This window comes from Propithecus coquereli, unplaced genomic scaffold (assembly GCF_000956105.1).
Source record: "Propithecus coquereli isolate 6110/MARCELLA unplaced genomic scaffold, Pcoq_1.0 Scaffold7, whole genome shotgun sequence".
NCBI classification, from domain to species: domain Eukaryota; kingdom Metazoa; phylum Chordata; class Mammalia; order Primates; family Indriidae; genus Propithecus; species Propithecus coquereli.
The window spans coordinates 4,444,567-4,469,645 of NW_012153062.1; the positions used below are offsets into that span (position 1 = coordinate 4,444,567).

General features: G+C 42.3%; 2 protein-coding genes across 3 annotated transcripts in view; one reads left to right on the plus strand and one right to left on the minus strand.

Moving 5' to 3' along the window:
* The window catches only part of LOC105823895 (transmembrane protein 56), a 73,873-nt gene extending 61,266 nt beyond the window's left edge, over nucleotides 1–12,607 (minus strand). The window contains exon 1 of one of the 2 annotated variants that reach the window (XM_012661189.1): nucleotides 12,331–12,607. The gene's annotated coding sequence lies outside the window, so the exon portion shown is untranslated. Of the gene's footprint in view, nucleotides 1–11,873; nucleotides 12,032–12,330 lie in introns of those variants that run through there. The other variant, XM_012661190.1, reaches the window with a different exon arrangement.
* On the plus strand, nucleotides 4,089–5,177 carry LOC105823752 (testis-specific serine/threonine-protein kinase 2-like). The gene has a single exon (XM_012661012.1). The coding sequence runs from the start codon at nucleotides 4,092–4,094 to the stop codon at nucleotides 5,175–5,177; it is 1,086 nt and encodes a 361-aa protein (XP_012516466.1). The 5' UTR covers nucleotides 4,089–4,091.
* Nucleotides 12,608–25,079: the final 12,472 nt, after the last annotated feature.

Sequence of the window (25,079 nt, forward strand, 5' to 3'; positions counted from 1 at the left end):
AAAAAAAAAAAAAAAAAAAGATTTTTTTCAAACAGCCCAGAGTCTCCACCAAGAGATTGTGACACAGCAAGGGTGGGGGGTTATCCCATCTCCTTAATCCCTCCCTGAGAATTCCTGCCCTTTCAAGAAATTATTTCTCTCCCTCTGGTTTCCATAACACCTGGAAATCATAGGCACAGTATTTTTAATTAAATTTCTCCCTTCCATATAGGTACATTTATAATTGTATTTTAATAAAACTTATTATTTTCCTAGCTTATATTTAAACTTTTTGCATGTTCTAGCTTTTAACTTAAATAAATGAAATCTAATGTAACTCATCGATTTTATTGTCAACTTTTTATCTTTTATCCTATTTAAAAATTTTTATTTCATTTTACAGTTACACCTTTACTTGGGGTTTGTTTTTATAAGGCCTAAAACGTAGAGTGGCTGTGGAGAGGCCAGCAAAGGAAAGGGGCCTCCTCTCCACCGCTTCCGTCTGCTCCTCTGCCTCAAGTCCCAACCTATCGAATGCTTCTGCCCTTAGGAAATTCAAGTCATTTTCTAGGGTCTTATGCCTCTGAGTACAGATGGTAGGTGGGACTTCCGTGATTAAATGTTGATTCCCAGCATCTCACACCACTTAAAACTTTTATAAAGAAGTCTTTGTTTTTAAACCTATGAGTTCCAGTTATAGCCATTGGATTTTGGATAAACCAGAATGCCTTAAACGAGGACAGGACAGTAATTAGAAGGTCACATTAATACAGTAGCTGACACAAACAGAAAGTAAAGGTTTTGAAGCTCATACAATTTCCTTCTTAGGGCCCACCTTCAAGGAAATCAGTGTTTCAAATACAACACTAGACTTGAGCCTTAGAAGGAGTAGTAAGAAGCTAGTGAGAAGCCCTGAAGCTGAAGCAAGGACCAGGTGGCTCCGCATTGCCTGGGGGTGACTCTTGGGAAAGAGGAAAGAGGTTCTGCAGCCAATCTTTTCTACCGAGCTTCCGATGTGCTTATTTTCTTCTCTTCCTGGAAGGAACACAAAAGGAACCTGTTGGCTTGGGACATCTCTTGGCTTTCTGCCAACACTGTGAAATCAAGGAAACGCTGGACAAAGCATGATTTTTCCCAAATATAGTTTGTTCTTTTCTAAAAGGGATCATTGGCTCACCTGCCAAGTCACCTAGGAAGTCAGACCCTAAGGACACAGGGAGGTTTTCTCACCTTCAAATCACAGATCTGATTACATCTGAGAAAGTCCTTAGGATGCAGGGAAGTGGCTAAGGTAGGGCTTTGCCTCCTGCCTTCTATTTTTATTTCTTTTTTTGCCTACGCTCCTCAGGAAAGCAGATAATATTAAATGGGTTAGAGGGGCTGAAGAATAATTTAACGAATGTCTCCCACTTCTTGGGTTCCTAAGAAGAATTCCAGGCCAGGCACTGTAGTTTATGCCTATAATCCCAGGGCTTTGGGGGCCTGAGGTGGGAGGGTCACTAGAGGCCAGGAGTTTGAGGTTACAGTGAGCTATGAGTGCACCATTGCACTCTAGCCTGGGGGACAGAGCCAGACCCTATGTCTAAAAACAAAAAAGAAAAGAAAAGAAAAATTTGAATTCCATTCAGCTAGAGAGAGACCTAGAATCCTACGCCCAATACTTATCGAGAGGCCTTGGGCAAGATCAACATGATCTCTCTGACATGCAAGTTTCATAAAATGGGATAAGAATGCCTGCATTGCAAGACTGTTATGTGGCTTAATGAGATAAGGTATTAAACGCACCTAGCACAGTACTTGGCACATGTAGTCACTTGTGGTAAATCATCTAATGGCCCTAAATTCCTCTGGAATGTGACATGGTCATTCCGATCCTCCAATCCAGAGGTGGAATCTATGTCTCTGCCTTCGTGAATCTGGGCTGGCTTTGCCACCTAACAAATAGAATACAACTGAAGAGAGGCTATGAGGGTTCTGGAGCCTAGGTAAGCTTCAAAAGATCTTGCAGTGTCTGCCTTTCACCCTCTTGGAACATTGCCCTGAGGCCATCATGTAAGAAACCTGTCTAGTCTATGGGAGGACGAAAGGCCACAAGGAGCAAACTGAGGCTGCCCAGCTAACAGCCAACACTCAATACCAACTACCAACCATGCTGGCAAACCATCTGGGATCTTCCAGCCCAGATGACCCTCCCGCTGAATGCCAGTGATTCACACACAACACTTGTGTGAACCTGCAACCAACACAGTAACTGCCCAGCTAATCCACAGAATCACATGGGGAAAAAAATCATTGTTTTAAGCCACTAGGCTAGGGTTTGGGAGTGCTTTGTTATTTGGCAATAGATCAAAATATCACTCAATAAAGAATAGCTCTTAAGGAATGCATTGAACTAAAACTATTAACCATGGATGCCATAAAGAGCTCAGATGGGACTTGGGGAGGCTGTCGCCATGGGCCCACCCTAAGCCTCTCAGCCAGGCACCCTGACTTTGGCTGCCCTGCTCCTGCAATCTTCCCCAGAACCTTCCAGACACAGGGCATGCCCTGTGCACTCCAGGCAAGATGTATCGCACGTCCCGCCCCTCTTGTCAACTCGGGCAGCCTGCTGATCCTCCGCGCCTGGCTCCAACATCACATCCTCTTTGAAACCTTCCATGACCACTCCCCTCATCGACACAGATCTTCCTCCCACTCCCCCTGAACACGGAGCACACAGCTGCCTGTCCTGGCAGCTCCCTGTGGGCCCAGATTCCTGTGCGGGACGGCAAGTGAACATCAGGGCTTCCCAAGTTCCGAAGGAGACATGTCTAGGACGCCACCTTTTCCAAAGCAAAAATCCACACAGGCCCCGAAAAGGACGTTCGTGTTGTTTCCAGATGCAAAAGGCAGCGTGAAGAGGCAAGGAAGGTGCCGTGCCAGGTCCCAACAGGACTGCTGCCCGCTCCCCGCAGAGGGCCAATGTGGTGCGATCCAGGACTCCGCCCCACCCAGGCGCTTGCTCTGATGGCCTGGGTGCTGCCCCCCACCCGTCCCCAGCACCAAGGGCTTGCCTCTCACTCGCCGGGCGCCCCAGACCCAGGCTCGCCCTTCATCGCCTCCCCCTGCTCCCCGGAGGCTGCCCTGGCCCGGCCGCCTCTCACCTGCTCAAAGGCACCGGCCCCCGTCTCACCCCAAAGCTGATTCTCTTCTCTGCCAGGGACCATCTTAAAATGCAACTTGGATCCTACCTCCTCCTGTCCTGCACCTTGCGATGGCTGCCCTGTCACAGAAAACGCCGCAACATTCTCCTCCGCTTCCCTGCTGACTTGTACTCCTCGGCTGTTCTCAGAACAGTCTTCCTCTCACCTCCCGGGCTCTCTCCTGCCTGAATGCCTCACCTCATCCTCCACCTGAGGGAAGCCCCGTCCCACCCCTGGGAACATGCACCTTCCTGTCCTGGACCCCAGGCACCCAGCCAACATGTACTGCATCCCCGACCACGACCTGCCACCTACACGCATGCCCCTGTTCACTAGAGCAGCAGCGACTCGCCTGCCCAGTTCTCCACCCTAAGGACCTGCCAGTTCCTGCTCCAAACACTGAGCTGCTTTCGTCCACCAGGCCTGGCACCACCGCCAGCCTGGGCCAAGGCTGGCCCTCCCAGGCAGGCACTGCTGGTCCCAAGCACACGAGCCCTAGAGGGGCTTCCCTGCACCCCCAAAGAAGCTGCAGGAAACCGACCCAACAAAGGGTCAGCCCCCAAGACCAGGGGAAGGAAACAGGCTTGGGGCTGGCAGTCTGGCCGGACATGGGCCACCTCCCTTCAGGCCTGACATGTGACAGGGAGGCCAGAGCCAGCAAGACGAGCAGGGAGGGTTACCACAGTCCCCAATGCCAGTTTCCTTCCAGTGGGCAGGGAGTGGGCACTCCTGCCAGGCCAGCCTGGCTTCCAGGGGCCCTGTTCCCCCCAGCCCAGTCCCCACTCCCAGCAGCCTGGCTTTATGACTTCATTCACTGAAGTCACCCAGAGACAATGCTGAGCGTTCGACCCTTGCAAGTCCAGGCCCAGCCCCACACACGCCTGCCTGCAGTGTGAATGAGGACGATGGATGCCGGCCGCTCCTGGCACCATGGACGATGCCACGGTCCTAAGGAAGAAGGGTTACATTGTGGGCATCAATCTTGGCAAAGGCTCCTATGCAAAAGTCAAATCCGCGTACTCTGAGCACCTCAAGTTCAACGTGGCAGTGAAGATCATCGACCGCAAGAAAACGCCCACTGACTTTGTAGAGAGATTCCTTCCGCGGGAGATGGACATCCTGGCAACCGTCAACCACCACTCGATCATCAAGACCTACGAGATCTTCGAGACATCTGACGGGCGGATCTACATCGTCATGGAGCTTGGCATCCAGGGCGACCTCCTCGAATTCATCAAGTGCCGGGGAGCCCTGCACGAGGACGTGGCGCGCAAGATATTCCGCCAGCTCTGCTCAGCGGTCAAGTACTGCCACGACATGGATGTTGTCCACCGCGACCTGAAGTGCGAGAACCTTCTCCTGGACAAGGACTTCAACATCAAGCTGTCCGACTTCGGCTTCTCCAAACGCTGCCTGCGGGATGGCAGCGGCCGCATCATCCTCAGCAAAACCTTCTGCGGGTCGGCGGCATACACGGCCCCCGAGGTGCTGCAGGGCATCTCCTACCAGCTCAAGGTGTACGACATCTGGAGCCTGGGGGTAATCCTCTACATAATGGTCTGTGGCTCCATGCCCTACGGTGACTCTAACATCAGGAAGATGCTGCGCATCCAGAAGGAGCATCGCGTGGACTTACGGCGCTCCAATAACCTGACAGGCGAGTGCAAGGACCTCATCTACCGCATGCTCCAGCCCGACGTCAACCACCGGCTGCACATTGACGAGATCCTCAGCCACTCGTGGCTGCAGCCCCCCGAGCCCAAGGCCATGTCTTCTGCCTCCTTCGAGAGGGAGGGGGAGGGCAAGTACCAGGCCGAGTACAAGCTGGATACCCGGCCGGGCTCGAGGCCCAACCACCGGCCTGAGCACAAGCTGGGCGCCAAAACCCAGCACCACCAACTGCTGGTGGTGGTGGAGAACGAGGACAGGATGGAGGACCGGCTGGCCGAGACCTACAGGGCCAAAGACCATCACGTCTCCGGAGCTGAGGTGGGGAAAGCGAGCACCCAGCAGTAATGAGGGCCAGGGGCAGTGGCGCAAGGTTTGCACCCCCGTAAACCATAAGTAGGCAAGGAACAAGTAAAATTTGTCAATTAAAAAAAAAAAAAAAGAATAGCTCTTGATACCACTGGTCCTTTCCTAACCAAGAAATGCCACACCTATTTTTCCCATGGCACTAATCATAGAGGAATATCATATTCTGTATCTGAAGGAATGTGATTGTTTTCCCCTCCTTTTAACCACTGGCCTAAGGGCCCTGCAGCTGGTTTATACCGACCATTTAATTGGAGAATTAAAGGCTAAAATGAGAAGACAGCTAAGGAGTTTCTAAATTGTCTAGGTGGCTTTTTATCTTGTTACCTAAGGTCCACTTAAAATTCTATGCAAGGTACTCGGTTTCTCTTCTGACCTCTTCCCATAAGATTGCCATCACCAACTACACTATTTCCCAGTAAACGTGGTACTTATCGATACTGTCAGGTAGTCAAAAAATCTAAATATAGTTGTATGTTTCCTTGAACCACTCCACAGGCTAGTGAGGTCATGTGCAAACAAACCAGATGTGTCTTCAACACATCAGAAACTTCAGGTGACCTCAACCTCATGTTTAAATTCAGGTATAAGGCTGGGCGCAGTGGCTCACACCTATAATCCTAGCACTCTGCTGGCCGAAGCAGGAGGATCGCTCAAGGTCTAGAGTTCGAGACCAGCCTCAGCAAGAGTGAGACCCCGTCTCTACTAAAAACAGAAAGAAATTAGCTGGACAACTAAAAATATGTAGAAAAAATTAGCCAGGCATGCTGGCGTATGCCTGTAGTCCCAGCTACTCTGGAGGCTGAGGCAGGAGGATCACTCAACCCTAAGAGTTTGAGGTCGCTGTGAGCTAGGCTGACGCCACGGCACTCTAGCCAAGGCAACAGAGCGGAGACTCTGTCTCCAAAAAAAAAAAAAAAAAAATTCGGGTATAGTTAAGTCACATAAAAGAACCTAAGCTTGGCCCATAGACTTGGCAATGAAGGACTGTTTGGGGGCAATGTTCCCAAGGCAAGAATTTGGTGAATGTGGTCATGGAAGCTCAGATCCAGGTGACTCATGAGAGGTGAACTTTTCCCAGGTTTACGAAATAGGGTGAAGCTGCACCAACTTACAGACCTCTAAGCCCTGATGACACTCTCACACTGAACAATCTATTAACAATTTTAAGCCTCAAGATGCTCTCAAGATCACTTAGCACAGTGGCACTGACCCTTTCTGACTTAAGGGGTTGAAAAATTACCATCCTTCTTGCATGGACCAAGTACAGAGTTTTGTTGTTTTTAGTTTTGGGGTTTTCTTTTTTGGAAAATATTTTGCTCAGCCACTGTTACCATTCCAGTAAGTTAACACCATCTAAAATATCCTCATTTCTGGCTTCATAAGTTACAAGCCTATTATTCTGTGAGTACTCATAGAAATTCCATGAAAATTATATATTTTACAGTATATTCTATGCTACCTTGAAGAAATATGTCCAGGAACAATGTCACATTGCTGTTTTCATTGGACATGTGTTCCTTTAGGTCCTCTTAAAGCTATTTCTGGATTAACCCCATGAACCTACACCTCATCCTGCTAACCTTTCACTGGGTATTGCTAAGGCATGATACACAGGCTAGTACTGAGCAACATGATATGAGATGGCATCATAAAGCAAAGTCACTAGGTTTTACTGTACAATACTGGCAACATCGTTGAGAATGCTGGCCATTTCAAATACAGTGTTTTCTTAATCAGAACCCGAAGGAGGAATTTTTTCTCACCTTTTGGAATGAGGAATAGGTGGGCTTCTCTGATTTGGTTTCTCCTCTGGATACCCTGAAAGCTTGTTACAGATTGTTTGCCTCTTCTGTTTGGCTGCTGGAAAGCTTATAGCCAGAACTTCTAGCCAAGAGAGCAGGACTTCAAAGTATACTAACGAGCCTCACTCATACTTCCATCTTCTTTCCCTTTTTATACTAAATGTACTTCATCTTATCATACTGTATGCATCTTTGTAAACCTTCCCAAATCCTTTTTGGAATAAGGTGGGGTATAAATAAAACTGAAAATATTTCAGTCAATGTGCATGCCTAATCCCCCTACTAGACAGTGAGCTCTAGTAAGCAAGGCTGCACACTACCCCACTTTGAAGCTCCCAGAGGTTCCATTCTGTGCTTTCACTGCGGAAGGAATATCTGGAGAATTATATAGCAGAATATGTAAATTTTGATAACACTATGTTTCTTGAATTATAAAATAAGCAGTATACTAATAAATTGATCTTTTACCCTCAAAACAAATTCACACAAGTATGGAAAGAAAGATGTACGGTATTAACGAAGGTGTTTATTGAAGCATCAATAGAAGTAACCTTAAGGTCCATCAATAGAGAAATGGTTAAATATATTGACACAGCTATATTATCACGTTATACAGACATTTAAATAAATAAGGTGATATGGAAGCAGGCTGAAAAATGATAAATTTTTCATAAATAAATAACTGTGGGTACACTTTAGCATTTGTAGAGAAAAAGTTTGGAGGGCTATACACTCCCAAAACTGATAACTGGTTGTGGAGGTGAAACCAGGGAAGTGAGAGTTGGAAGGGGAGAGGTGAACTTTCATTTCATTCTCTTGAGTTTTGATTGTAATTTTTTTTTTATAATGAGCTATTTTCACTTTCATAATTAAAAAAAAAAAACACTAAAGAAAACCTTAGGGACTTGCTTCAAATCTTCAAAATGCCAAATGTCTTAAGGGTTTGGTTCTTAACCATATCCTAAGAGATATGAAGAGTTGCAAAACATGCTGCCCTTGCTCCAGGTGATTAGGCCTTCCCTCCTGCCCTCCTGCCCTCTAGAAAGAAAATCAGACAAGGCAGGGATGGGTCAAAGGGAGGATCCAACTAGGTCAGAGTGTCAATGATAAAAGCAAGCAGTAACTAAGCAACACACTGGGGTGAACTCTGATACCTGTGTACCTTTTCTCCAGGCTTTGTTTTATTTGCTGGTCAGAGTGTTAGGTGTTACAGTCAGACGTTAATTGTTATGAAAAAAGGAAATCAAAAGTCTACAGATAGACTCTATCCTTGATTAACTCCAGGGCAGATCCAGGAATTAGCTCACAGTTGCTGGTTGCTGCCTTATCTATTTCTCCAAGAAGCTTTTTTGGTGATCCCAAAGACTATGAATGATGATTGGAGTTTGATGGTAGATCTTGAAATAGATGTTTAAGGAAGTCTTGATAGTCTAACCCTTTTATAAAATGTAATGAGAATAGTTTTCAAATTCTGTGAGACAAGCAGTCAACTTCCTAACGAGTTTGATCAGCAAATGGGGTTTCAAAACAACACATTCCATCCACTTCTGCTCAAACTTCGCAAAGCTGGAAGCGGAGGTATCAGCCTCCTACTCACCTACTCTGCACTATGAGCCCCTTACTTCCTATCCAGCCCATGAAAGTGGACATGACCTAAATCCAACAGATAATTTGTTCTGAATCCATTTGTCTTCTCATTTAACCTGTAGAGAAAAATCTGCTCTAAAGAAATTTGTTTTCAAATCCAAGTTCACTCCTTCCATACTTCCTCTTTGCTAAAACCAATTGTTTCGCTTTTAAGTGAAAAGAACAGGTGGGAAGTCCCCTTTTTTGCATCTGCCCCATCCAGCTGCCTTTCATCTATGTGAGTCCTGCACGGGTTAGGCACCAGGTGATTACCCACACTCCCTTCTGTCCCCACTGACAGGGGTCCAGATAGCTCTCAGTCACTTTTATGACCCCTCACTTCCTCCAGCATCTCCAACCCCCCAGCCCAGCCTGCTTCACTGCAACTGTTTTTCCATCAATTAGACAAATGGTTTCCAAATGGTGGACTGTGATCCATTAATAGGTTACGCATTTTTAAGAACACAGAATAGAAACAGAAATAGAAACTTGTTTCAGATACACATGTACTTACTTATGTCCGGAGTCTCAATGTAAAAATACATGTTGTACTCCTGTAGTTCAAAATGTTTGAAATATTGCTTTAGACAAGCCTTTTCCATCTACTCAAACTCCCACCACAATATTGGTCCCACTGTTCAGGACTCCTTTCCTCCACGCTGGCCCAAGCTCTGAACAGACTTTCAGCTGTCTTCTTCATCGGCCATTTTTGAAAACCTTGGCCTTTTACAGTGATTCACAAGCTCCTTCTCATATATCCACAAGATTGCCTTCTCCTTGAACAGACCAATGTTCTGAGTAAAAAAGCACCTTTTGCTATTCCTGCCTTATCCTGCCTCCGCAGGTCTGGGATCTGCTTGAGGCACATCGAACTGTCTCACCAGGAATAACAAGCTTCAGAGCAGCAGGACTCCATTTCTTTGTGTGCTGCCTTTCATCTCCAATAGGAAAAAATACCACCAAAGTCACTCTTGAAATACCTTAGAATTTTTTATAAAATTAGCCTCACTTTCCTGATATAATACATTCTTTGGAGTAATACAGTAATCCAGTGCCTGATATCAATGCCAGGTGAATACAGCTTATCCCTAGTGTTGAGTTAAGTCTGCTTCCCATCCCTGAGAACAGATGGTGATTCCACCTCCATACTGCTATCTTCTTCCTCTCACAAGGCAAATGGAAGGAGGGAAAGCACAGCAAGGTGCTTGGTGGTATCCTTTGCTCTCTCAAGGACAAGGACGCAAGCTGTCCAGCACAATTCCACCCCCAGTCCTGCCCTCCCTTGTGCAAGTGCCCACTATTCTCATCCAGACAATTAATTCATTATCTTCCTCAACAGAAAAACTACAGTTTTCTGTATCTCAGTGTAGACTGTTCAGTTTACTCTTCTCAAACTGAGTATCCCACTTTTTAACCTTCCAAGAGATGTAGATGCCTAACTGAATCCTTAATCTGTAGGATATTAATTTGGAAAGAAAGGTAGGAAGAGGCACTGAAGTCTGAAGGGTTTCTTAAAAATTAAACTGCCTGGCTTCCTCTAATACAAGGCAGGCCAGCTCTGAGGGGGAAACAAAATGCCAGGCCTCCTTTAGAGCACCAAGGGAGGAGCGTGAACAGGTCTGAAAACGTAAGAGAGCTGCACTCCACTCTGAGGAGCCAGAAACACTCTCAAAGGGAAAGAGGGAGAAGGGCCCATTAAACCTCGGGTGCATTCCAGAATTTGCCTAGAAGGTATGCCACTCCCTTTTTGCAACCCAGTCACTTTCCCATTTCCCAAGGGGGAATCTAGGGCTCCTTTACTAACCTGCTAGTTATCTGGTTATAGGGAGGGCCTTCCATCGCCTGCCAAGCCCCTTCTTCCTTCTCCCCACTCCTTTGCAGGAATGCTCTTAATCAGTCTAGCACTGAGTTAGATTTCTGGTAGCTCCCTGCTCCCAAGGCTTCCCTTGGTAAGCAAATTATCCAATGGAGATTTCAGAAAATGAAAGAAAAGATAGGCCAGCTCTTGCACGGATACTCCACGATCTTGTCAGAAGATCCCAGCAAAGACCCAGCTTCTCTGGAGTTTCCAATAAAGTTTCAGCTCCTTGACCACTGCCATTCCTAGTCACCTCCAAGTATATAGCTTTAGTAGCAAAGACCCATTAATTCTTTCCACGTGGGTAAAGAGGATTAGAGTGAAGGCACAGAAATGGAAATCTAATAGTGTAAATATTAATAATGATGATGGACTGAGTAGCTGCATTGGAGGTGTTCAGCCTAGATAGGTAAAACTCCTGCAAGATCATACAGTAAAGATTCGAATTCTGTAGGGAGGAAATGTGACAAAAGGAGTTGCAGGGGTAGGAAAAAAGGGAGTATCTTCAAAATAAATTATTCTCTGGACCATCAGATGGCACGGGGGGTGGGGGGTGGCCAATTAACTAAAATCTATGGTTACTCAAGCCATTCTTTCAAATTTTCTAACATTACAGGAGTACACTTTCTTAATTTAGTTTCACCCTTACAATCCTTATCTTTTAAGGAAAAGATAAACAAGGGTAAAAATTCTCTACCTCATATATAGCTAACTTAAGAGGGAACTTGGATTCTCCAGCTTATTACCTTAATTGGCTACACAAAGATGAAGCTGCATTCCAATCTATACCATGTGCTTACACAGCAGTATCTCACTTAAAAACACCACAATCCACGGGCTTTTTTTTTTTTCAGCTCCATTTATGACTGCATAGAGATTTTACTAAAATGAGTTTTCCTGCTTCACATATCGGTTCCTAACATCCACACAAACTCTTCCATCTTGTCCCCAAACTGATATCTGGATTAATTTGGAATTGTCACTCTTTAAGGTAAATTTCATAATTTCATATAAAAACGTGCACCACACTCACACGTGTACAATTAAGAAAATACAGACCAGCAACAGTGACTCTTAAATGAACTTACACAACTCCAAGTACTTTCACAGAGGTTTTCCTGCCATCTCCGGGCGGTAGGAAAATGCTGGCATTACGAAGCCCATTTCATGGCTGGGCAAACCAAGGCACTTAGTTTAATAAACTTGTCAGAGGTTATAATGGTAGAGCTGGAAACAGAAACCAATTTCTCCCTCTGACTTTGCGCACGGTCCCTTTCCCACCAGACTTCCCAGCACTCGTTGGCTAAAAACGGGACCCACTTGAGAACTGCAAGGGTAAATAGAAGCTATTTGTTTTAGAAGGAGGCGGCGGGGGGAAAGGGGACTTACCCACTTGATGCGCCTGATTGTCGGTCTCTAACAAGAAAGCTTTCCCTGGAGTCCAAAGGTTTGCACCCACCCCCTTACAGCTGAGACCCGGGAGGCGCCGCCAGGCAGACAGGGCAGCCCGAATCGCGCAACCGGGAAACGCGAATGGGACGCAGAGCGCCTGGGAGGCGCGGGGGCCGCGGGCCCCGGGACACCATCTGCTCCCGGAGCGGCGCCGGGGCCCGCCGGGCTGGGAGGATGCTGTGCCCGCCGCACACACCTGCTGGAGCCCGCCCCGAGCCGCCTCCAGCGAGCCGGACGCCCACCCAGCCTCCAGGCGCAGGAGCCCTCGGCCGCGCTAGGCCAGGGGCGGGAAGTCGCGGCGCCCCTGCCCGCGGACTGCGTTCGGCTGCGCGGGGAAGCCGCGGGGCGAAGCGAGCCCGCCCTCCTCCCCGAGCCCCGCTCCAAACGGCGTCACCTGTGCTGGGTCCCGGGGCGACTCGCGCGCGGGCGGCTGCGCCGGGCCAGGAGAGGGCGGTGGGTAGTTACAAGCGCCTGGTTATTTGGCCTGGCCTGAGGGCTGGCGCCGGCCAGAGCCGCGCCGCGAGATGCTCACGGGAGCCAGGGAAGCCGCGGGCTCTGGGCCGCTTGGAGGTGCAGTCGCGGAGGCTCGAGCTGCCGCCACGGCCGCCGCGCCCGCCCGGACTGCGGGCTCGGGTTACCGCAGAGCGGCTCCTTAAAGGGGCCGCGGCCGCTCGGGCTCGGGCTCCGGCTGTCGGCGGCTCCGACCCCAGGCCAAAGTGGGCGGGGCCCGGAGGCCGGCAGTGAGGCCGACCTTCGGGTGCTGGAACTTGGGGCCAGGAAAGGGTTCAAAACACGAACACCCGAAGTGGGCTGCGGTGGGATCCTGGAAGATCACACCTCGCCTACGGCAGAGCGTGCGGTTCCCGGGCTTTCCAGAGTAAGTAACCAAACTCGCTGTGTTAGCCCGCCCCCGCTGCGGTCAGGACCTGAGCTAGCCACGTAACCAGAAATCTTTTTCGATTATAAATTTACATTCTGCCTTAAATGCCCAAATACTGCGTAAAGGAACTGCGTGGTTTGATCATCAGAAAAGAGATGAAAAGGCAAGTGCTGATTTTTCCTGCCACGTCTTACATGGCCGGAGTCGTGTCCCGCCGGGTTCTCCTTGGGGCTGCAGGTGCATACCAAACTGGGTAGGGGGCGTGTGTGGAAGAGGCATGTTCTCTCCCAGCAGCAGGCTCCGGAATTCATGAAAACCCCCTCTGAGAGTGCAGGAGCACTCCACCTACACCCGAAACCCCTATGCTATCCGGATGTGAAAGTAGGATCTGAATTTTTGGACGGGCTGAGAATCCCAAGCTGACATTTAATAGATCTTCTGACCTTTTATGTATAACCTCGAAAACTTCCAGGTGTTCTGGATCAACCAGATATTGTTTGGAACAAAACAAAATAATAAAGAGCTATATTTAGGCTATTGTAATTCGCAAAAAGCAAAAACAAGTCCTTTTTATGGAAAGAGGTAAGTTTTAAATAAATAATTTGTAAACACCACCATTAATAACACAAGAGAGTTATTTGTAAGAAATCACTTATCAGTAGAGCTAACATAGTTGACCTAATATGTACATGTACACAAACACACACTATCTGCTAGAAATTTAAACGAGAAAATACACACACACACATACACACAAAATCTCACACACCCTGTCTATATTTATGTTCAAGGGGAAAGCAATAGAATTGAAATCAGAACTTGGAATTCTGTCAGGCTGTTTATTAGAGACTGTGGCTTTACCTAACTGAACCTCACTGAGGCTCAATTTCTTCATCTATAAAATGGGAGTAATAGGCCTGGCATGGTGGCTCATGCCTGTAATCCCAGCACTTTGGGAGGCCAAGGTGGGAGGATTGCTTGAGGCCAGGAGTTTGAGACCAGCTTGGATGACATAGCAAGACCCTCCCATCTCTACAAAAAATAAAATTAGCCCAGCATGGTGGCACACACTTGTAGTCCCAACTACTCGGGAGGCTGAGGTGGGAGGATAGCTTTAGCCTAGGAGTTAGAGGCTGCAGTGAGCTGTGATTGCTCCACTGTACTCCAGCCTGGGTGACAGAGCAAGACCCTGTCTTTAAAAAAATAAATAAAAAAATATGGGAATAATAATTCATAGTTACTTCTGACCAACTGAGTCATGGCAAAAGGACCTCAGACTGACTTGGAAAAACAAAACCTATACCACCCTTCAGGGACAGAAACCTGTCCTGCAGTCAAGCATGGAGGAATATCCTGCAGGCCCCCAAGTGCATGTTCCTCCTTTTCTCCCTGAGGCTCTCAGGACATACCAGGAAACTAGGGCTCTTTGACCAAAACCCATCCCATCACAGTTGATTCACAAAGTATGCATGGTACCTGACATCTTTGGTTTGCCACATATTTATTTCATAACTCTCTGTGGGCAGGAGTGTTGTATGTGGAAAATACAGATTTCACAGTGTCATCTCAAGACTGTGTATCAAGACTACCTCCTACAGACACTCTCCCATGCTTGTCTCTGGTGGCTGAAAGTGACTCTGTTCTTTCCTGATAAATGTGCCATTGTTATCTTTGATATGCTTAATTCTCTGACACCAACAACAGTAACCAAAGCCAAGTAAACTCACAGAAATCCACTATACTCTATGTCCCACTGTATTCCTTCATGTTAGGGCTCTACAAATGAATCACCAAATCTGAAAGATTGTTTGGAAATTATACAGGACATGAAAGTGAATGCATCCGGGACAAAGTCTGAGATATGAAAGGAATTTAGTAAATTTTAGTTGAATGTTGAAACTTTTAAACTAATCAAAACTCAGTGACTTCAGGAGGTAAAAGAATGTACTGACTCTATATTTTTCCTGAAATTTTTAATACAGCTTAATTTCTTTAAAAATATCCATTTCCTTATTCACATTCAAATCTTTAATTATTCTTAACTTCCTTTTACCAATATTCCCTTTCTAAGGATACGTCCTCAAAATTCTGTATTTACTATACAAAGGTTTTCTGCATTTTAAATGTGATGTATCAAGGTTGAATTGCACTTTTTACATTTTTGTTCATTGAAACAGTTCAAGAGAAAAAAATACAAAAATTCTTTTAAATGAAGCAAATTTTCCTGGTGAATTTGTTTCCCAAAATTCTTAAACTTCTAAATAGAGCCAATTGCTTGAAAACCTGAGACCAAAAGCTGCTTTTTTCTGAAATAACAAGATAACTAAAGCAAAAATGTGTTGGTCTGAAAACTGCCTCAATTCCCCACTCCACACTGTTAGTGAAGGCATAACCTAAATGACACCAAATATTTTGATCAGAAAGATTGAGTTAGTCAAAAATGAACAACCACAGGCACTACTTTTTCCTGTACTGGTAGTCTTAGTGTATCAAGAATTTTTTGTGAGCCCTAGCCCTACCCCTAAACCTAACCCTAGCCCTAACCCCCACAAAAATAATAATAAATAATACAAAATAAAAATTTTTGTAAGGTTTCAGAAGTATTTAAAAGTACTTTCATCTTACAAAGATATGGGATAAACCCAAGTGCCTATCAATTTATGAGTGAATTAACAAAATCTGGTATATGTATACCATAAAGTACTATTCAGCCATAAAAAGGGATGAATTGATGCCTTTTGCAGCAATTTGGATGGAACTAGAGACCATTATCCTTAAGTGAAGTATCTCAAGAATGGAAGAACAAGCACCACATGTACTCTCTAATAAATTGGAACTAACCGAGGGGCATGTATGTGCACAGAGGTCAGTAAAAGTCATTGGAAATCAAGCAGGGAGAATGGGGAGAAGGGAGGGACAAAAACCTACCTAACAGGTACAATGAACACTATTCGGGTGATGGGCACACTTACAGCCCTGACTCAAGCATTAAAAAAGCTACCCATCTAACAAAAACATTTGTACCCCTTTAATGTTTTGAAATTTAAAAAAAGAGGGCAGCCAACGTTTCCACCCATCCTGCTAGTCACGGGCCATTCCTCTCATCAAGAGATGGAGATTATTTCCCCTCCCTTTGAATCTGAGTTGGCCTAGTGATTTGCTTTGACTAACAGAATGCCATGGCAGGGACTTGTGTGAGTTTAGGATCCAGCTGTTAAGAGGACTGGTAGTGTCCACTTCTCTCTCTTGGAACTCAACTGCTGGCTATGAGGAGGTCTGTGCTTTCCTGCTGGAGAGAGGGGCCATGTGGAGAGAGAGGACATATGCCACCCTGGAGGGGAACTAAAGTGTCCCAGCTGACAGTCACCCTCGAGGCCCAGACATGTGAGAAAGGCCATCTTGCGTGCTCCAGCCCAGCCGCCAGCTGAACGCAGCCAACAGAGTGACCCAAGCTGGAGCAGAAGGACCACCCAGGCAACCCACTGGATGGTGAGAAATAATAAACCATTGTTCTTTCAAGCCCTATAAAAACAAAAACAAACAACAAAAAAATTTTCGTCTATTTTTCAGTCTTTTTTGGAAAGAAACCATTTCAGAAATCCACTAACAATGGTTATCTGTGGGTGGATGAGATTCTGGCCATCTTTATTTTCTTTTTGCTTATTATATGTGATATTTTTCCTGTAATGTATGTGTATTGTTTGTATTGTTATTTTTAATGAAAATGATACATATAAGTGAAAATTCACATGGTTCTTAAAGGCTTACAACAGAAAACATTCGTAAGTGCCAAGTCGCCTGCCCTGCTTCTCCCCACCTGTCTTCACCTCAGATTCCACACAACCCTACTCTGTGTTCTTCACTCCCTAAATGACAGCCTTATACCAATGTTTCTTGATTTTCAAGGTTAGACATTATTCATTAACACCTTGTCATGATATCTGATGATTTAGCTCCTTTATACACCACGACCACAAACACTTTGCCCTTACCCTTCCTTCTAGTGTACCCACATCACCACGTTCACCCCAATCAATAATGAAGGTTACATCATCCTGACAGTGTAAATATAGTGAGCACGTTGCTGAATCAAGTAACATGCCATGGTAACATGTTAAAAATCCCCTGTTCTTCCTAAAGTTAATAATTGCCTCACTTTTTCACTTTTTAAAAAATGGCCAGATGCAGTGAGTGGCTCATGCCTGTAATCCTAGCACTTTGGGAGGCCAAGGCAGGAGGATTGGTTGAGGTCAAGAGTTCAAGACCAGCATGAGCAAGAGCGAGACCCCATCCCTACAAAATAGAAAAATTAGCCAGGTGTGGTGGTGTGTGCCTATAGTCCCAGCTACTCAGGAAGCTGAGGCAGGAGGATCACTTGAGCCCAGGAGTTTGAGGTTGCAGTGAACTATGATGACATTACTACACTCTAGCCAGAGTGACAGAGTAAGATCCTGTCTCAGAAAAAAAAAAAGAAAGAAAAGAAAAAGTATCTTACTTGAATTTTATCCAAATACTTCAACATCGCTATCAAATGCCCATTAATAATATCTTCCAATGCCCAGACACCTGACTTTCAGTTTACCCTCTTATTTTGCTGAAGCACACACTCCAGTAGCTTACTCAGAGGAGGTACATTTGTGGTAAATTTTTAGAGTACTTGCATGTCTGAAAATTTCTTTATTCTCTTATTACTGACTGATAATTTAGAAAGACTGGAAATCATTTTCCCTAAGCATTTTTAAGGATTTTTTCCAGTGTTGCCATTGAAATGTCTAATGACTTTCTAGTTCCCACTCTTCTTTATCTGGCTTGCTTTTCTTTCTAGAATCTTGCCATTTTCCCTAGTAGTCTGAAATTTCATAATGATGTACCTTAGAATGGAGTTGTTTCTTTTTTTTCATTGATAGTGCTGGACACCAAGAAGTCCTTTCCATTTCATCTGCAATTTTTTTCTTTTATATCTTTGCTAATTTCTTCCCTTTGTTTTCCCTATTCTCTTTGTGAATTCTTATTAGCAGGATATTGCAACATCTATATTAATATCTAAATGTATTATTCTTTTATCCTATTGTTCATCTCTGCATCTTTCTTTTCTATTGTCTGAGACAGAGTTTCTCAAAGTAGGGAGCTGAGGGAGATAGTTGATTCCCCTGCCCCAGGGGATATGTGGCAATGTCTGGAAATATTTTTGATTGTCACCACAAGGAAGAGTGGGGTGCTCTGGCATCTAGTGAATAGAAGCTAACCATCTTACGTGCACGGAGCAGCCTTCCACAACAAAGAATTTCGAGCCCAAATGTCAACTGGTAAACACTGAGAAATCCTGGACTAGGAGAATTCCTTAACTTTATTTTCTAAGTTTCTACTAACGTTTTTATTTCAAACATATTTTTCATTTCCAAGGGCTCTTTTCCATTATCTGCCTAGCTCTTTTATTATGAAACTCTCAAAGGATAAACTCCTTTCTCCAGAGAAGAAATTTCCGGCCTCATAGAGGGTTTGCCTAGGTGGTATCATTAGGCTGGAATGCATGAGTGCAGGCTGGCTATATGAGGTGAGGAAGGGACCTAGGAGTCCAAGAGCTTAGTGAACAACTTTAGGGCAATCCTCTTTGTCAGCCTTATACTCCGCCCCTGCCTTCCACAATACACTATACCTCAAAGTGCTGTCTCCTGCAAGCACCTAGGTTAGCCCCTCTTCCACCTTGCCATGTCAACTATCACTACTGCCTTTAACTTCTGGCTTCCAAAATTTTTTGAAATCTTTCATCTGCTGTAGACTTTTCTTCTGCTCTCTTTTTCCTTGTGGCCCATATCTCATAAACACTTTTCTATACTACCACTTTAGTGCCGTTTTGCAAAGAATAAGTGATAAACACCTGTGGTCATTCCATGATGTTTAAACAGGACTGTCTTATTTTTGTATTATGAAAAAAAATTAAACAATAAACAGAAAGGGATCTACAACACAGGAATGGAAAGAACACAGTTCTATTTTTCTTAAAATTCTAACTTGTTAGTTGTGACAAAATGTTATGATGGATATTTTAACAATTTTATAAATTATTTGAAATTAATGTTACCAATCACCAGTTTATATAACTTTTAGATTGGTTTGTTGAATATCCTTCCAGATGCTTTTCCATGCATACTCGCATACACTTCAGAGTTTTTAACAACAAAAAGATTAAAATAGTACATATTATTTTGTAACTCTTCTGTTCTATTCAATGAATATACCATAATATATTTAACTAATCCCTTACTGTTGGACATTTAGGGATCTTATTGTTGGACCAAATTTTCAGTTTCTCAGATAAAACAAAGCAGTAATGTCTAATTAGAAATTAATTTTAAAATTCAAAGCCAGCTTCCAATTTAATAGGGAAACTCTGGAGGATTCTTGCTCAGGTCAAGAGGAGGACAAAGAGATGCCCCTTCTACTACTAATTAAAGTCATGCTGGAAGCTTCGGTTAAGAGAACTAGAGGAAAGAGAGAAAGTAAAATTATAACTATTGGAAAAAAGAGTGTAAAATTGTCATTATTTGCGGATGATGTGATAATATATTAATACCTTGAAATCAACTGAAATATATATATGTGTGTGTGTGTATATGTGTGTGTGTGCATATATATATGGCCAAGAAAATTGACTGAAAAAAGTTTATATAAACATAGAAAATTAAGTATGGGAGGAGGATATAAAATCAATTTACCAAAATTGTGTGTGTATATATAATATGTGCACATGCACACAAACAAAATAGTACCTTACAAAATAAAAGACCCCATTTATAATTGCAACCAAAAGTTCCTATGAATACATTTAACAAAGAATATGTAAAACTTACAAATATATGAGGAAAACTTTAAAACACACCTGTAGAACCCAAAAGTAGACTAGAACAAATGAAAAATCAAACCATGTTCTTCAATAGAAAAAGCCAATGTACGTCCATTCTCCCAAAATTCTAATTTTTTATATTTATTACAATCTCAGTGAAAATACCAAGAGGCTGTTTTCTGGAATAGGACAAGATGATTCTAAATTCCATATGGAAAACTATATAAGCAAGAATAACCAGAAAAACTCTTTTAAAAAGATTAGTGAGGAAAAAAATAACCTTCTAAATATTAAAAAATACTACTGAATCTCAATAATTAAATACATTGGGATTTCCATAGGAATAGACAGACTAATGGAATTGAATAGAAAGTCCAGAAATAGATCCAAATAAGCAGCATCTCAAATCAGTGGATTAAGATGGACATTTTAATAAATGGATAACATCTGGAAAAAATAAAGCTAAATCTATATATCATACCATACACTAGGATAAACTTCAAATGGGCCAAAGATTTAAATGTAAACTATGAATGCACAAATGCATGACAAGAACATATTGATGAATTCCTTTCTTACCTTGGAATGGTTAAGAAGGAATAAGAGGGCCTTTCTAACTGTGACTCAAAATCTAGAAGCCATAAAAGATTAATAAATCTAACTAATTAAAAACCAGAAACTACTACCTGGAAAAAAATAACAATAGTAACATAAGCAAAGTTGAAATACAAATTACAAACTGAAAAAAAATATCATGCTATTCAAATCACAGATAAAAGGCTAAACTCCTTAGAAACCAAAAAGAAAAAGACCAGCCACTCAGGAAAAATTAAGAGACATCACAGGAAAAGAAATATAAATGGGCCAGGCAAGGTGACTTATGCCTGTAATCTCAGCACTTTGAGAGGCCTAGATAAGAGGATAGCTTGAGGCCAGGAGTTCAAGACCAGCCTGGGCAACAAAGTAAGATCCTGTATTTTAAAAAAATTAAATTTAAAAAGAAATATAAATGACCCTTCAACATTATAAACGGCCTTCATTCATAAAATAATATGCAAATGAAAACCAACCTTATCCCATAAACAGATACTTATTCTACAATTCAGATTGTTACTTTCTGACTTGGAGCATTCATCTCTCACTACAGCCGCTTCAGATTGGTTCTACCCACCATCATTTGTTGAAAAAGTGAGAAATTTATGAAGCTATGCCTTTTTTGAAAATTCTAGATCCAAAATACCTTGTTAACAAGGCAAATAGACCTTGACTGCATAATATTAGAGTATCTTTGTTTATCAACATATAAAATTCTTGCTTACCATTTTGAAACATGAAGAATCCATTCGCCAATATGATAAAAAGCAGAATGATCATGTTACCTATCCTGCTTCTATGAACAGATTTTTTTAAAAAAATTAAGTTGATAGTTAACTATTCATAAGTAGTTTTCATAGACCTTATAGCTAAATACAATTTTAGAATTTAGAAATTTAGTATAAGCATCCCCTGCTCCACCCCATCCTCTGCTAAATATATTCAATTACAAAAGAATCAAACTTTTATAGTGATATAAATCTACTACCCCAGTAATCATATAGACAAGGAACTTATTTTTTTTGTTTTTTTGATTTGGTTTTTTTTTCCCCTTGCTGTCTCAACCAAGGAAGAAGGAACTATCTTAAAAATAATTAAAAAGAAAAAGCAAGGACAATTTTTACGACAGTCTTTTTAATATGCAAACATATTATCTCCCTTATAAATTTATTATCTCCCAAATTGATCTCCTAATGCTATTACAATTATTGTTAATAGCAATAATATTACTATAATCAACCCACCCTATACATGTAAGTCATGTTCATCACTAACTAAAGTCCCTATTTCAGTAAAAGGCAAAAGATTTATATGATCTGAAGAGAAACCAGAGTATTATTTTAGACACTCTATATAAGAAGTCAGAAGCATCAAGAATCACAGTTATTATTTATATAGAAAATGCACATGCTACATTCAGATCTCCCGCTTAATCTTGGGCCTGTGTTCTGTGCATTTTAGTTAAAACAAAAAATTTTTGTCTTCTAGTAAGTAACAATTTTGAAATTTTACCCATTGCCACCCCTTTTCAAAATATTTTTATTTTGCAATGTACTAAGAATTTTCTATTTTAAAAATAAGATAATCTAGTTTTAGTGAAAAAGATATCATTTTATGGGTGTTTATTTTCCATAAGGAAATGTATAGTTCTGGTCTCAGCTTTTAAAATTCTCATTGGTAAAAAACACAAGATTAAAAAAAATAATTTTCGAAAGACTGTTATAATTAAATGTCTTCAAACTTTGACAAATATAGTCTATAATAAAATGTGTAGTATTCCAAAATGCTAAAATGATGTTCAATAGCCAAAAAGTAGGAAGAAATGGATTGCAGAATAAGGAAGAATTTTAACTGTTAATACTATCTGTATATTACATATTAGAAATTATAATCACATTAATGAAAAGACTATCCCCATAAGAAAATTTAACTTAATCTATTAATTCTTACTGCAATCAAATACAATTAATGAATTTCACAAATATAATATACCAAACTAAAATGAAATAGAAGTAAATGTCAGGATTTTTTTAAGCATAGAAATTATTTCTTTTAATATATTAATAAATAAGAAACTGGCTTTATCTCCCAATGTTTACAGATAGAAGTTGAGGTCTTCAGAATTTGAACCTTTAGCAATGACCAGTTTTCAGATGGAATATTATCTGCAGTGGTTCTCTATTTTTCCATGTGGCTACAAGATCTACCAAGCTACCACAGAGACCTGGAGTCACCCTTGGCTCCTTCCTAGTCTCACAGAAGCATTCAGTGTTTGCATTAGAGCAACTGCCTCCAAACTAGTTTTCTTTGCTTGTCTTGTTTTCTACACTCATCCCTTCTCATTAGCCTCTATTGCTGCCACCAGTAAAAAAACAAAACAAAAACACCCAGTAAATATTTTCTGAATTTAGAAATAAATGAAATCATATATTCATCCAAATCCAGCTTTCTTGGATATGAGCCTAGTTATCAAAACCCACCACTCACAGAAGAAGCAACATCATGCTACATTAGAGTCCATTACATTCTGAGTCTCACAATGGTGTTCTGGGAGTTCAGTCACTGAACGCACCTGGATTGGAAGTTGCTTGAAGACCAAGTTTCTCTCTTACACAGAGAGAAACTGTGGCAGTTTTACTTATGGTTTTTTAACTTTACAATGGTGGGAAAGTGATACACATTCTGTAGAAACTGTACATCAAATTTTGAATTTTGATCTTTTCCCAGGCTGGTGATAAGTGGTACAATACTCTCTGGCAATGCTGGCCAAATCATCTAACAGAAAACCTAAGTATTGGATATCTCAAGTAATTTATTGAATACTGTACTGACCGTGATGTGAGCATGTTTAAGGTAGGCTAGGCTAAATCACAACATTCAGTAGATTAGGTATGTTAAGTGCATTTTTGACTTAGGATATTTTCAATTTACGATGGGTTTATCAGATGTAACACCATCGTAAGTCAAGGAGCATCTGTACACCTTTGTACCTATATTGCACCCTGCAAGATGGGTGCTGTCCATGTATTCTCCCCACTTTTCTCATCTTGTCAAGGAACTCATTTAGGAAGCTCAAAGTTCTGTGGCTGGGGAAGAGTCTTAAATGATAATCTACATTCTAGAGAGAAAAAGAGCAAAAGAATGACATGTTTCTCCTTTTTTATCATGAGCAATTACCTAATGTTAATACAAAGGAGTCAAGTGATTTAAAGGGCTGCTTTGCCTCTGCTGTTAGAGCTCCTACAAAGGAACTGCTCTCTGGTTTGTACATGAAGTCCTATACCAGATGACATTTAAAAATCCATCAGGATTTGGCTTTTAACAGTGTCTTATGCACACAGTTCTACTAGTACAGAAAAGAAAAGTAGTAGCCCTAATGTATTAATATAGAGGTGAAAGGAACTCAATTTCAATTCACTTTGTCTTAATCCAAATTATTTATTCTCTTAACAAAGAATGCACCTTGTTAAAGCATCACAGGAAACTTTGAAAGCAATTTCATAAATTCTGATTATGCCGAATTCTTGGGAAATAAGTAACCATATAGCTAAAAACACCAACTGTCAACATTTGTCATGTTGATTTGCAGGGGAGGGGACAAACAAACAAATAGAGCTGAAGTTTGGAACTACGTGTCCTATAAATAATTTAGGTGGGGTTTTTGTAACTTTGGTCTTTAGTTTGTAATGACCATTACAACAGTGAAGGCCAAACATTCTTTAAGGAAATCAATATAAAAATAACTCACTGCCATCCCTGTTACTGCTTCATCACCTTAAATCAGAATTCACCCCTTCCTCTAGTTTCTGTAGGAAAATATCTCCAAGCATTTCATGATTCTCTCCAACTTTACATAAGATTTAGTGGTTTCCAAGGAGTTGGGAAGACCTTCCACCAGCTCTATGCTCTAATCTCTTCTCCCCTACAGAGGATTTGAATGAGCATCTTTTGTGGCTTAAACCCCTTGGAGTTTCACTGCCTACCTAATAGTTCTTCCAAACAAATACAGTACTCTCCCTAAAAGAAGTTCTGGAAAAAAAAAAAATTCTCCAACTGGATCCACTACTTTTGCTCTCATTTCTCAATTAGCTCTTGCTGCATTCATTTCAAAGTTTTGATGATTCCTTGAACCTGAGAATGTATTGGCTTGTCTGCTTTAATTCTTGGCTCTAAATTTTGCATTAACCTTTTGCTCAGTTCACTTCTGCCCACTCCAAGTAATGACCTCACCAAGTTTTAGCTCCATCTCAGTTTTGGCTTAACTCTGTCATCCCTCGGCCCCCAGTCCGCTGAGGTGTATCTGATCTCAGCTCCACTTACACAATGGCTGTCTAAAACTCCTGAGCTCCAGCTCCATATTCTCAAAATCCTACTGTGTTTTCCCAGGTCCTTCAAATGTAATAAAATATATAACTCATTATCCCTCCTCTTCTCTGTACTCCTCTTTCTCTTTCTCAGTTTATGAAGTCATCATGCCTCTAATCACCCAACCCAGAAAACTAAATTTTCCTAGTCTCCTCCCTCTTGCTTAGCCCTCTATATCTAAGTATATACCAAACTCTGTCAATGCTACTCCCTAAATATTTAACATTTACTTACCTCCTCTACCCTTCCTCTTTCACTCACCAAGTTTAGAAACATATACCATCTGTAACCTCAGGTGTCTCTCTAGCATCATACCAGGATAATAATTTCCATCTTCCCCAAGTGCTTAGCACAATGTTTCACACACAATAGACCCTCCAAAATATCCATTAATTATATGAGACTTCAAATCCTTGTGATCTCACATTTTTCCTTTCCTTGTCATTCATAAATTGCCTCC